The sequence below is a fragment of the Bufo gargarizans genome, chromosome 4, assembly GCF_014858855.1.
Source record: "Bufo gargarizans isolate SCDJY-AF-19 chromosome 4, ASM1485885v1, whole genome shotgun sequence".
Classification (NCBI taxonomy): domain Eukaryota; kingdom Metazoa; phylum Chordata; class Amphibia; order Anura; family Bufonidae; genus Bufo; species Bufo gargarizans.
In genome coordinates, this window is record NC_058083.1 from 320,743,591 (window position 1) to 320,756,446 (window position 12,856).

General features: G+C 43.1%; 1 protein-coding gene across 4 annotated transcripts in view; it reads right to left on the minus strand.

Annotated features, from left to right (window-relative positions):
• The window catches only part of SLC2A12 (solute carrier family 2 member 12), a 78,058-nt gene extending 65,727 nt beyond the window's left edge, over positions 1-12,331 (minus strand). For all 4 annotated transcript variants that reach the window (XM_044290163.1, XM_044290162.1, XM_044290164.1 and 1 more), the window contains exon 1: positions 12,153-12,331. In XM_044290163.1, the coding sequence (XP_044146098.1) occupies positions 12,153-12,273 (121 nt within the window). In that variant the 5' untranslated portion in view covers positions 12,274-12,331. The remainder of the gene's footprint in view (positions 1-12,152) is intronic.
• Positions 12,332-12,856: the final 525 nt, after the last annotated feature.

Here is a 12,856-nt window from a genome sequence, read left to right on the forward strand (position 1 = left end):
GTGGAGAAAACCAGAAGGTCATAAATATTCAGGACTCATCAGCATGTGCTGGAGCTGTCCAATACAAGATTTCAGCAAAATGGCTGCGTCGTGAGTGATGTCCTGTACTTACCCCTTCTCCTGCTCACTCTTCTCAGGGCCTGCTCTGCTGTGTCCTGGCTGTCTGCAGCGTCAGGACGTACAGAGCGCACTCTAACCTGACGCTACAGGAGGTCGGGTGACTGCAGCGTGGGCCCTGAGAAGAGAAGACAGCCAGGACAAGGAGAATGGCGGCAGGAGAGGTAAGTTACTTTATTATTTTACAGTCTTATCTGAGGTCTGATATGGAGGTCTAATGGGGGGTCTGGAGAGGTCTCACTGGGGGTCTGGAGAGGTCTAATGGGGTCTGGAGGTCTGACTGGGGGTCTGAAGTGGTCTAATGGGGGGGGGGGTCTGGAGGTCTGACTGGGAGGTATGGAGGTCTGACTGGGGGTCGAGAGTGGTTTGACTGGGTGGGTCTGGAGAGGTCTGACTGGGGGGGTCTGCATAAATGCCCGTACTTTCAAAATATAAAAGTATTAATCCCATACGGAAATAGTTGTAACAAAAAAAGGGGTCAAAATGGCCTATTTTCCACTTTTTGCTCGCTTCTCCTACCACAATTTTTTTTATAAAAAGTGATCAAAAAGTCATATAAACCCAACAATGGTATCAATGAAAAGTATAGATGGACGTACAAAAAATGAGTCCCGATACAGCTCTGCACACATAACTACAAAAAAGTTATAGGGGTCAGAAAATGACAGCAACAAAGTTTTTTGTAATTTTTTTCAGCATCAAAATGCAAGGAAAAGTATACATATGTGGTATCGTCGGATTCGTACTGACATGGAGGATGAAGACCACAAGTCAGTTTTACCGCATAATGAACACTGTAATAATGTGGCAAAATTGCTTTTTGTTTCCAATTTCACCACCTTTGGAATTTTTATCCCACTTCCCACAGCATCCTATGCAATATTAAATTATGGCGTTGGAAAGTACAACTTGTAATGCAAAAAATAAGCCCTCATACGACTATGTGAATTGAAAAATAAAAAAAAGTTCTGGCTCTGGAAAGGCAAGAAGCAAAAAAAAACAAAAACGCAAAGTCAATAAAATCTCAGGGGCAGAATAAACATTTAAAGAGCAGTAAATTACATAACAAAGAGTATTTTCCCATGTATTTGTGTTGTTCTGTATGTTTGCTCTGTTTAGCAACCTGCTAAAAAGCTGCTACATATAAAGGTCCTGCTGAAATTACGTCGGAGCTAGAAGATTTTCCAGGATGTGACTTGTTGATAGCCAGTACGTGACAACACGGTAATTTAGCTTTCCCTAAGAAAGCAAAAGAATTTGCTGTCCCAGTATACAATATTCCAATTAAAATCAGAACAAATCCATTCAATGCATTGCATCCAAAATGATTTCATAGCTCAATATACTTTGTTTTCCAGCTGGATGAACTAGTTTAATGAGTTACTTGATCCAACATATTATGTCATGATTAATATTTACCGTATATGATGTCAACATATTTCACAGCCATGTACAGCAGGGCCAGCCTTATAGTGGATGGTGCCAAGTGCAGTAACTGCTGTTGAAGCCTACAGTAGTGTATCCAATGTAAAATAACTATATCATAAAGTGTCTGATTATAAGCACAATACAGTATGATCACATTAGAGTGCCATATGTTGGCCAATAACACTTTCATATAGCTGCCTAAATAACAATTTTATACAGTGCGTCCTGTATCATGCACTGCAAAAAAATTATATTCTTACAGTGCCACACAAGTAAATACCACCATAAGATATTAAAATAATACCTATATACAGTGACTAAATAACAGCAAAAAACACAAAGATTTCTAATAACAGTACTCTAAAATATGCTATACAGTTAACATGATGATTTGGGTGCCGAGCGATTTGTGATGCCCCTTTAGCTGAGTTGTGTGACGTGGTGTGTGCAACTGCAGAGGTCTCACATTCCTAAGAGCTCATGCATAAGACCATATTAATAGGCTCACAGACCCATACAAGTCAATGGTACTAACTGCAGGTCCTATCCTTGTCCTTTTTTGAAGAACAGAATAGCCCTTTCTATTAATGAGTAAAAAAAAAAAAATATGGAATGAATGCATCAGTTGTACATGGATCCATTTTTAGCTGACTGAGAATTGGACATGACCGTGTGTATGAGGCCTTAAAGGGAACCTGTCATCAACTTTCTGCGGACCTCACCGAGGGCAGTATAACTTAGAGACAGAAATGCTGATCTCAGCGGTGTGTCACTAAGGCTGGGTTCAGACCCTCAACAGGCAAGAACCAATGATTCCCTATGGGAATGGTTCTCACCTGAGCGTTTTACAGCGCGTACGATCGCGCTGTAAAACGCCCGACGCCCCAAGAAGTACATGAGCTTCTTTGGGGCGTCTTGTCGCGCGTTCCCGTACATAGACTTCAGCGGGAACGCGCGACAATGGGCGTTCGCTTGTATCTGTATGCGCGATTGCAAACGCCCGTACAATCGCGCATACAGAGCGTACGCTCAAGTACGCTCAGGTCTGAACCCAGCGTAATGATCTAAAAGTCAGTGGTTGCTGAGAACCAGCATCATAATCATTGCAGCCCAGGCCTGGAAAAGAGTCAAATCTACCTGAGAAGAGTCATGGTTATCCATAATCTCCTGCTCTCCCCATCCATCTGCTGATGATTGGCAATTCTCTCCTAGAGAGAAAGGGAGAAAACTAGGTAGAAGCCTGTCAGTCATCAGAGGTGAGCAGGAATTCATGAATAACCAGGACTCTTCTCAGGTGGCCGGGACTCTTTTCCAGGCCCAGTCTGCAATGATTGTGATGGTGGTTCTCGGCAACCACTTACTTTTAACTTTTAAATTACAGACCGCTGAAATCAATTTGCAAATCCGCAATACACATACGTTCAAAAGCTACTTTCCTAGGAAGCATATCTTGGTAGATTCACTAAGCAAAATGCACCAGAATGTTGTTGCAAATTATATAAAAAAGTTGAGTATATGGTGTGTGCCAAATGTATTATTGACTGCTTTAAAAGGTGTTAAGATAAAAGGGTTTAGCTAACAGGAGTCATAACATGTGACAAATACATTAAAGATGTGCACAATATGTGTGGCTTGAAAAGCTGCCCTTATTGACATTTTATTATAGAGCAAATAACTGGCATATGATCAATGTCAGCAGCATCAACTGACTAGCAGGGCTGTAAGTTAGGTATCGTTGCACTAGGAATACATAACCTGCATTACACTATACAGCTGAGAATACATACCGCGTCGAGAGATTGCTGGATGGGACAATACAGTAACCGCTATATGACATAAATAAAACCACATAGTGGCATAGATAAGGCTACTTTCAAACCACACTTGTAAGAGCGTCTAAAACGTATGGGATTGGCCTATGAACATTTCATGGTACCCACTTGAGGCCAACACAGTGAGGGAACAGCAACAGACCAGCTTGTATGTGAAGTTTTCTACGTCTTTTTTTACGTCACGGGCAGTTGCAAATGGTAGCAAGACAGGTACTTGTACCAGATAGTTGGCTCTAGCAATGGGACAGACGCTTTCCAGGCTTAACAGGCAGTCACCAGTAGACAGTCCATTTACTCCAGCCACTGTGACTCTCATGCTGTACCAAGGCCACTATTCACAATGGTCAGCGCATAGACAGCACACTGTTGCAGGGCCTTCAAGGCTGGCTGGGTCACAATAGTTGATAACTACCCACATAATGAACTCTTGGCCAGGAGTGATACAGAACTACTTGAGAGTTAGAGGTCTCTTATTCTGATGTGAAACCATACCAGAGTGCTACTGTATATATTCAGAGACAAGTAAGAAGACAGCATGGTTGGTGGTTCGTTAGCCTGTACTCCTAATTGTTTTTATAAAAATGATTGGTGCTTTGCCCTACCCATTTACTGTAGATATCTGTATCTCTACTAGGCTAATCGTGCTACCATGGAAATAAATAGTGCTGCAATGCCCATGTGCATATACACTACCAGGAAAAAACGAAAAATAAAAAACATGGAAAACCTTATGCAATGAAACTGAGACTGACAAAGTATAAACTGCTTAGTGGTCATTGGTTAATGATCACACAACCAAGGTGGTGCACCCTTTATCTTGGGTTCTGCAATTAATACCAGACCGGAAGGGCCATAATACCTATTGGAGCCCCACACCATACCACCTAGTGTTAAGGTCCCTTTACACGAGACAATTCAGCAGGCGATTGTCAGGAAGGAAGCATTCCTTCCCGGCAAGCCCCTGCTTGTCAGTGGAGGTGACGGCTTCATTTATATACAGCAATCTCCTCCACAGGATGGGGAGGAGCAATCGCTATACCATCACTCATCTGTCACCACCAGACATCTGAGAAGCTCTGACAGATGCCTTTCAGAACCTCCTCCTTGAGCTTCCTTTTGTTTTCATTTTCTCATCTCGTTAGCCTCTCTCAGCTGCCATGTAGTGGCACTGATTGCATCCCTTTAAATCGCTTCCCAGACTGCTTCACTTTGCAGTTTATATTCCTTCCTGGAGTGTGTGCATGCTGATCCTACTTCTGAGTCTTCTACAGATAAGTTTTGTTCATTCATTTGTGTTTTTTCTGTTTGCTGGATCCCAGGTGACCCTGACTCCCTCCGTATCAAGTGTAGGGAGCCGGTGGTCATGTCCCCTCACTATTATAGGGTGTTTAGGTGTTATACAGTCGAGGTACGAGGATATGCGATCATCTACCATTGGGATTTTCGCATAGGCTGAGCAGTCAGGGAGAGAGCCAGGTCTGTTGCAGGGCTCTCCCTTTTGTTCCTTAGTTTTGGATCCAGTGAGTCGGATATTCATTTTGTGTCTTCTAGTTTCCTGTACACCTTCCGCGACATCATCCCTGTACTTACTCGTTGCTTACCTGCAGCAGAGGCTATTTAGACAGGACAATTTGCTATTGGCAAACGATTTATTTGTCCTAAATCGACTCGTGTAAAGCGGCCTTTATTTCTGTATGCCTCAGCGCTATGCATGATGGCAGTAGGTACTGTGCAGTCCTCCTGCAAACTCTGATGCAGCCATCAATGACAAAAAATAGTGTTCAGTGATGAGACGCTCCAATAGGCATTTTCAATACTAGAATATACAGTAAGGTTATAGTTATCTGTTGGCTCTTGTCATTTTCACAATATTTTTAGTTCAGATTAAATAACTGATTTTACTTGGGGCAGAACAGTTGGTTGTATGCAGGCACCTAGATACCTTGTCTGCCGATTGCTGTGGCATAGCTTAATCCCGATTTCACAACTTGTGTAGTGCTTTTATTCAAGAGAACAAAAGATGCTGGCATCAGGCAAAAGATAATTTGGAAACCTCACCAGTCTATATTCTTATTAGTGTACCGAACTGGAGGCTCCCGGGTGAAAGAAATGTGGTGGGAGCCTTGTAACAGTAATGTTTTTACCAGTAATTGTACTTTATATATATTGCTATATGAGTGTTTACATCAGCATAATAGCCACTGTTAGCACTTTAGGTCCTTTTATTTTGTATGGCACCATTAGTTAATGTATTGAAGTACTTATACATTTTATTTTTTTATATTGGTTGATCCTTGTATTAACTGTGTTAATATTATTTTAATTGTATCCAATAAAAATTGTTAAGTTTATGGGAACATTATAGCTACAAAGGAAGAAAGGGTGCGCCCTTCTACCACTGCCCTGGCTCTAGGGAGCGTTGATGTGAGGATTGCCACAGCAAATAATTATTGCAGCCAGAACCAATACTACTCCCATTTTCTGCTCCACTTCTCGAGGCCTTGCAGCAGATTTATGCATCACCTGTCATGAGGCCTAAAGATTTATACACCTGGATACGTAGTACCTATTTATAGTGATAAATCCATCTGTTGCCTAGTATTCTTTGCTCAGGACTCCCAGGGGTGCACCACCAATGAGGCGAGGTGAGGTGACTGCCTCAGACAGCACCAGGGGGGCAACAGAAGGGGGATTATGTGTTTCTGCAGTCTAGTATTCGGAATCACAGTTGTCACGATCAGTGTGGGGGAAAAACTCCACACTAAACACAGGAGGGAAGGGAACAGTAACTGGGCCTGGAAACTAGGGAAGAAACAGGTCACCTCCTAAACAACCCTAATCCGGGCCCTAACTACCTAACAATATAAATAGACCTTGAAGGTAGGAATATTCATATGCTGTATACCTAGGCCCTTATATCCCTATAAGGCCCTGGAATTAGGTTAGGACCAAAGACAACCCATTCCTCCCCAGATGGATGAATGGAAGTCTCTGTCTCAGAGCCAGATACAAACAACAGGGAATATAACAAATACAAAACAATCAGACCAAGAACAGACAAGACCTATCTGAAAGTAGAAAACTGCCAATTCCAGAAGCACCACAGATTACAACCGACCAGCTAGTTAAAAGTCAGGAAGAAAATCTATAAACCGCACCTCCAAGAGTGAGAAGCTGCTACTTATGGGAAAGGTAGTTTAACAACAAGCAACACCTGAAGCAAGGGGTGTGACATTCACCAAAACACAGACACAATACGATCCAGTGAACTTGTCAGTTTTACCAATGAGTTGCCAGGCTCTCCGATCTCCTGGTACCTGCCACCTGTTTTCCAAGTATGTCTTTAACAGTAGGGCTGGTGGGAAGGAGTTAGGTTAAGAAATTGGCATTGGGGGTTGGGGGGCCATTTCAGTTTTTGCCTCAGTCAGCAGGAAGGCTAGGTGCACCCCTGGGGACTCCCCTCTATGAGCCAAAACAGAGAGCCACCAACATTTAACAGCCTCACTCATATGGATCTGGTCTATCTATATATCCCACAGAAAGCTATTCGTATAATTCTTATAATAATAGTACATCATGTAACACTCTATAGTATCACACTGGAATCTATTAATGGCTTCATGTAACACTATATTTCACCTGTAGCAGACTCAGTAGATGCAGGGAAATGACCAACTACTGTAGCTGTAGCTTTTCTAGGCTAAATTATTTCATGGGTCTATGCAACTTTGCCATTTTTATGTAGCCAAAACTAGAATTCCAAAGAATTCCAAAAAAGAAGATAAAACTTTTAAATACACTTTTCCTTCCTGAAAGCTCCACCTCCTACTTTTGACCGAAAATTAATGCACAGAAAAAATGGCATCCAAAGTGTGAAATTGGCCTTTAACCCTATTGACATGGCCATCTTACTTCTCTATGTTGTAATGATATGTACTAAACAGCTCATAGCCAGCTATAGGCTCATATTCTACATCTGTGTACCCTAATGGCACCCCTTCTCTGTTTCTGAGTAATGTTTGTTTTTGTTGTCCGCCTGTTGTCCATAGTGATTAATATTTTCTTCACTTCTGTGAACAGAGCTCATGTGTAGGGCACAATAGGAGGAAGCAAACAGACCCTAAAGTTTTGATACAGAGCAAGCCTATAATTACATTGTCACAAATCAGTGGGTGTGAACCCACTGTGTCATGTGTCCTACCTTCTCTAAGCGTGTTGTCTAAGTGAACCCCTCGATCTTCACAGTAACCCCGATGGTGGGGATAGACTTTTCCGAGGGGAACACCAGGTCTCTTTCTCTTGAGGAGGATTGGCACACAAGGCAGCTGATCCAGGCGGGCCAGGAGGTAACTGAGCAAGGTACCAGAGGTACAGATGTAGCCAGCAGGCTGAGTCGTAACCAGGAGCAACAGTGCAGGACCGAAGGATGAGGCAGAGGCTAAGTCAAACAAGCAATAAGTCAGGGCAGGCGGCCTTTACTCTCCTGTTGCTGACCCGTATTGCATGACCGGTACGGTCATGCAATACGGGTCAGCAACAGGAGAGTAAAGGCAAGTAGGCAGGGATCAAACAGGTAGCGGAGTCCAGAAACACAAGCACGAATCAGGTACACAGGAACACAACAGAGATAGCAGCAACCTAGGAGGACTTAAGGACCTTGACGCTAAGGCATCTGGGAAGGAGGCTGAGCCACTAATTGTCACGATAGGTAGGTAAGCGGGGAAATAACCAAACACAGGAAAACAAACGACTAGGCCCAAAAGCTAGGGAGAAAAGGGTCACCTCCTAGCGATCCCTAAAAGCTTTCCCCAGACTGCTGTGTCCATGTGCATACCCTTATGGTGGATATGCACATGCCCTCGTGCCTGAACCTAAACACTCTGGGCAAACCCTAAGCAGCAGGGAAAAGGGAAGAGGCAACCTGCTTATTCAAACCAGGAGGAAGCAAGCGTCTCCCTAGAGGCCTAGATAAAACACACAAGGGGGAATAACGAAGAGGACTTATCCACTGGAGAGACAATCCACCACAAATCAAGAGCTCCCAGGAAAGAACTATAACCTGCACAGGCCACTGGCGGAAGGAGGGATAAATAGCCTCACTAACAATGAAAGCCAGTACACCTGAGGGAAGGTGGATCCAGCTCAAACCCAAATCAAAACAGAGAAGTCAGACATGTGCAACCAGTTTGAAAGACCTCCGCACATTCACAGGGCAAGGCGTGACACTAATATACAGTATGTGCAGGAGGGCTAGGATTGGTCAGCGAGGTCACATGATCTAACCCATGAAGCACAGAAAGTGACGCGCGCCGGCCCTTAAGGAAGTGCTGCAGTGAACAAGCAGCAACCATACTGTGGCTGGGGCTGAAAGGAAACTGTGGAGCGGATCCGAGAACAACAGTACCTACATGGACAGAGCCCAGGACTGTAGCGGTGAATGGGAATGCACTGGCAGCAGATCACCGCTAAACATGGCACCCGGGACCGCGGCGGTAAGCAGGGGAACAGCTACGTACAGCAGCCGCGGTTACATACATGTTGTACCACTTGTAATTTATCAACTGAATTTTGCAAGACGTCTCACACTCCACCATCCAAAATATTAGAATTAGGGATGAGCAAATCGACTTTGGATGACACATGCGAAGTCGATTCGCATAATACTTAGTTTGAATACTGTACGGAGCGAGCTCCCATTTAAAGTCAATAGGGGATGGATCCGTTTTATATTGTATCCAAGAAAATGGATTGGTCCCCATTGACTTGCATGGTGGGTCATGCCGGATGCGTTTTGCTCCACATCCCATGACGGAAAGAAAAAAGAATTCCGTTCTATTCAGTTCAGTTTTGTCCCCATTGACAATAAAGAGCATTTTCTCCGGTATTTAGATCCTCTGCTTGATCTCATTACTGGAAAATGTAAAACTGTGAAAGGAACCTTAGTAGTGTGATAGTCTTGCTTACTCCACAGAGGACTAGGCCTATATCGCAGAAAATTCATATCTTTGAGAGATTCACTAAGAGACACTTCTATTTTACAGTATCCCAGAGAGGAAATAAAAAAAAACAGGAAGGCCCAGAATATGCATGGCTGAGCACTGAAATCAGCCAGTAAGGCATTTGTTGTTTAAGGCTGATAAAGACTTTACTGCAGGTAGAAGGACATTGCTAAGACACCCTTCACACTTGGACATGGTCTGGCCCACCATATCTTCATTCTGTACCACTCAGCTGGGAATTACAGACAACTTAGGTACTCCAGAAAGAGACTCTGGAAAGATAGAGGAAAGGAGTACTACAAGCCCCAGTCTTGATTATATCCATACATGCTATTTGGGAAGATTTGCACTATGAATTGATTGGAACTGTAGTTTGATACTATTGGATGCACTACAACTCCCATTGTGCACTTTAGTAATCTACACTGAACAAAAATATAAAGGCAACACTTTTGGTTTTGCTCTTATTTTGCATGAGCTGAACTCAAAGATCTGAAACATTTTCTACATACACAAAAGACCCATTACTCTCAAATATTGTTCACAAATCTGTCTACATCTGTGTTAGTGAGCACTTCTCTTTTGCCGAGATAATCCATCCCAACTCACAGGTGTGACATATCAAGGTGCTGATTAGACAGCATAAATATTGCACAGTTGTGGCTTAGAGTTCCCACAATAAAAGTCCACTCTGAAATGTGCACGGTTTTGCTTTACTGGACGGGGGGTGGTCAGAAAACCAGTCAGTATCTGGTGTGGCCACCATTTGCCTCATGCAGTGCAACACATCTTTGTCGCATAGAGTTGATCAGGTTGTTGATTGTGGCCTGTGGAATGTAGGTCCACTCCTCTTCAATAGCTTTGAGAAGTTGCTGAGTATTGACAGGAACTGGAACACGCTGTTGTATACGCCGATCCAGAGCATCCCAAACATGCTCAATGGGTGACATATCCGGTGAGTATGCTGGCCATGCAAGAACCGGCATGTTTTCAGATTCCAGGAATGGTGTTCAGATCCTTGCAATATGGGGCAGTGCTTAATCATGCTGCAACATGAGGTGATTGTCGTGGATAAATGGCACAACAATAGGCCTCAGGATCTCGTCAAGGTATCTATGTGCATACAAAATGCCATCAATAAAATGCACCTGTGTTCGTTGTCCATAACATACGCCTGCCCATACCATAACCCCACCACCACCATGGGCCACTCGATCCACAACGTTGACGTCAGCAAACCTCTCACTCACACAATGCCACACACTCTGTCTGCCATCTGCCCTGAACAGTGAAAAGCAGGACTCATCTGTGAACAGAATGCCTCTCCAACGTGCCAGATGCCATCGAATGTGAGCATTTGCCCACTCAAGTCGGTTACGACGACGAAGTGCAGTCAGGTCCAGACCCCGATGAGGACAATGAGCATGCAGATGAGCTTCCCTGAGACGGTTTCTGACAGTTTCTGCAGAAATTCTTTGGTTATGCAAACCGATTGTTGCTTCAGCTGTCTGGGTGGCTGGTCTCAGACGATCAGGGAGGTGAACATGCTGGATGTGGAGGTCCTGGCTGGTGTGGTTACATGCAGTCTGCGGTTGTGAAGCCGGTTGGATGTACTGCCAAATTCTCTGAAAAGTCTTTGGAGATGGCTTATGGTAGAGAAATGAACATTCATATCACGGGCAACAGCTCTGGTAGACATTCCCGCAGTCAGTATGCCATCTGCACGCTCCCTCAAACGTTGCAACATCTCTGGCATTGTGCTGTGTGGTCAAACTGCACATTTCAGAGTGGCCTTTTATTGTGTGCAGTCTAAGGCACACCTGCGCAATATTTATGCTGTCTAATCAGCACCTTGATATGCCACACCTGTGAGGTGGTATGGATTATCTCGGCAAAGGACAAGTGCTCACTAACACAGATTTAGACAGATTTGTGAACAATATTTGAGAGCAATGGGTCTTTTGTGTAAGTAGAAAATGTTTCAGATCTTTGAGTTCAGCTCAGGCAAAATGGGAGCAAAACCGAAAGTGTTGCGTTTATATTTTTGTTCAGTGTATTTTGTACAACTGGCCTGGTTACTGACTTCAGAACCATTCACTGGCCACTGCACCTACATGTCTTGCCTTGCACCCATACATCACTTATTACACCAAGGGCACCCTAACTTGCTATGTAAAACTGCCTGAAATAAAAAAGATCACTTTATGCAATCTGAGAATGTAAATTTAGCTTTTTAAACATGCATTTTTAGTGAGGGAGTGATTGATTGAACAATAGGTTCTAGGAAATATGTATAGAAAAATAACAAAACCTAAATCCTCTAAAAAAACAACTAAAATAAGGCAACATGCTGTATAACTGATTGAAATAAAAAAGATCATTTTATGCAATCCGTGAATGGAAATTTAGCTTTATGAACAAGCATCTTTAGTCAGGGAGTGATTGGTTGAACAATTGGTTCTTGGAAATATATATAGGAATGTATAGAAAAATAACACAAAAACTAAAGCCTCTAAAAAAAATAACAAAAATAAGGCAACATGCTGTAAAACTACCTAAATTAGAAAAGATGACTTTACGCAATCTGTAAATTAAAATTTTGCATTATATAACATCTTGCTGTACAAAACCACACACAATAGGCACAAAAAACCCCTGTGATAACCCCGGCCTTAATGTTAACACTCCAAGCAATTAAACTTTAGGAAATGAACTTAAAAGTAAAGTGCAGCAGGAGAACAATCTGTATTCCCATTGTCACTCAGGATGTTTTTACCTGCTTGTCTAGGGACTGGTTGGTCCTGGCCAACTGTGACGTTCTGCTGCAGTATGAAGTCCTCTGTGGTGCTCTCTGGAAGCATTTTCCTGGTGTATGGGACTTTTTCCCCAGGGTGCATGTATCTCTATGGGAAAGATGTGACAGCAGCAGGCAATGAGCAACCTTGCACAGCATGGCTTCATAGGAGGAATTAAAGTGCTGGTGCGAACAACTTTGTTTTTATTTAAAAACACTTTGCCCTTCAGTGACACAGGCTGCAACTATTCTTAGCAACCTATCCCCGTCCCTGGGAGGGGCCTGGAGCGGCAGCATATTGTTCTGTGCCTGACACAACAACAGCCTCAAACATGGAGCACTTCTGTTCCCTTCATTTGCATTCCTGTTGTGATTAATGTCGCCGTGTGTGCTTCATTAAAGGATTTAAAGCTTATCTAAAATCACAACGGTTACTTGGCTCTTTCAAGATTTTCTCACTCCAAAGTATAATGAAAAAAAAAATAATAATAACATTTTCTTAGTTTAGACAGACTCTTATATGTTTTCTGGAAGTTCACTGCCAGGGTCCCCTCCCCCGACCCTTCTAAAACTTTACTAATACAATAAAGAAAAATAACTACAAAGTCATCTTGCTCTGGTCTGGTCGCTGCTGTATGATCAGAGACATTGGCATGCCTCCCAGGCAGTGATGGCCAGTTCGCAGT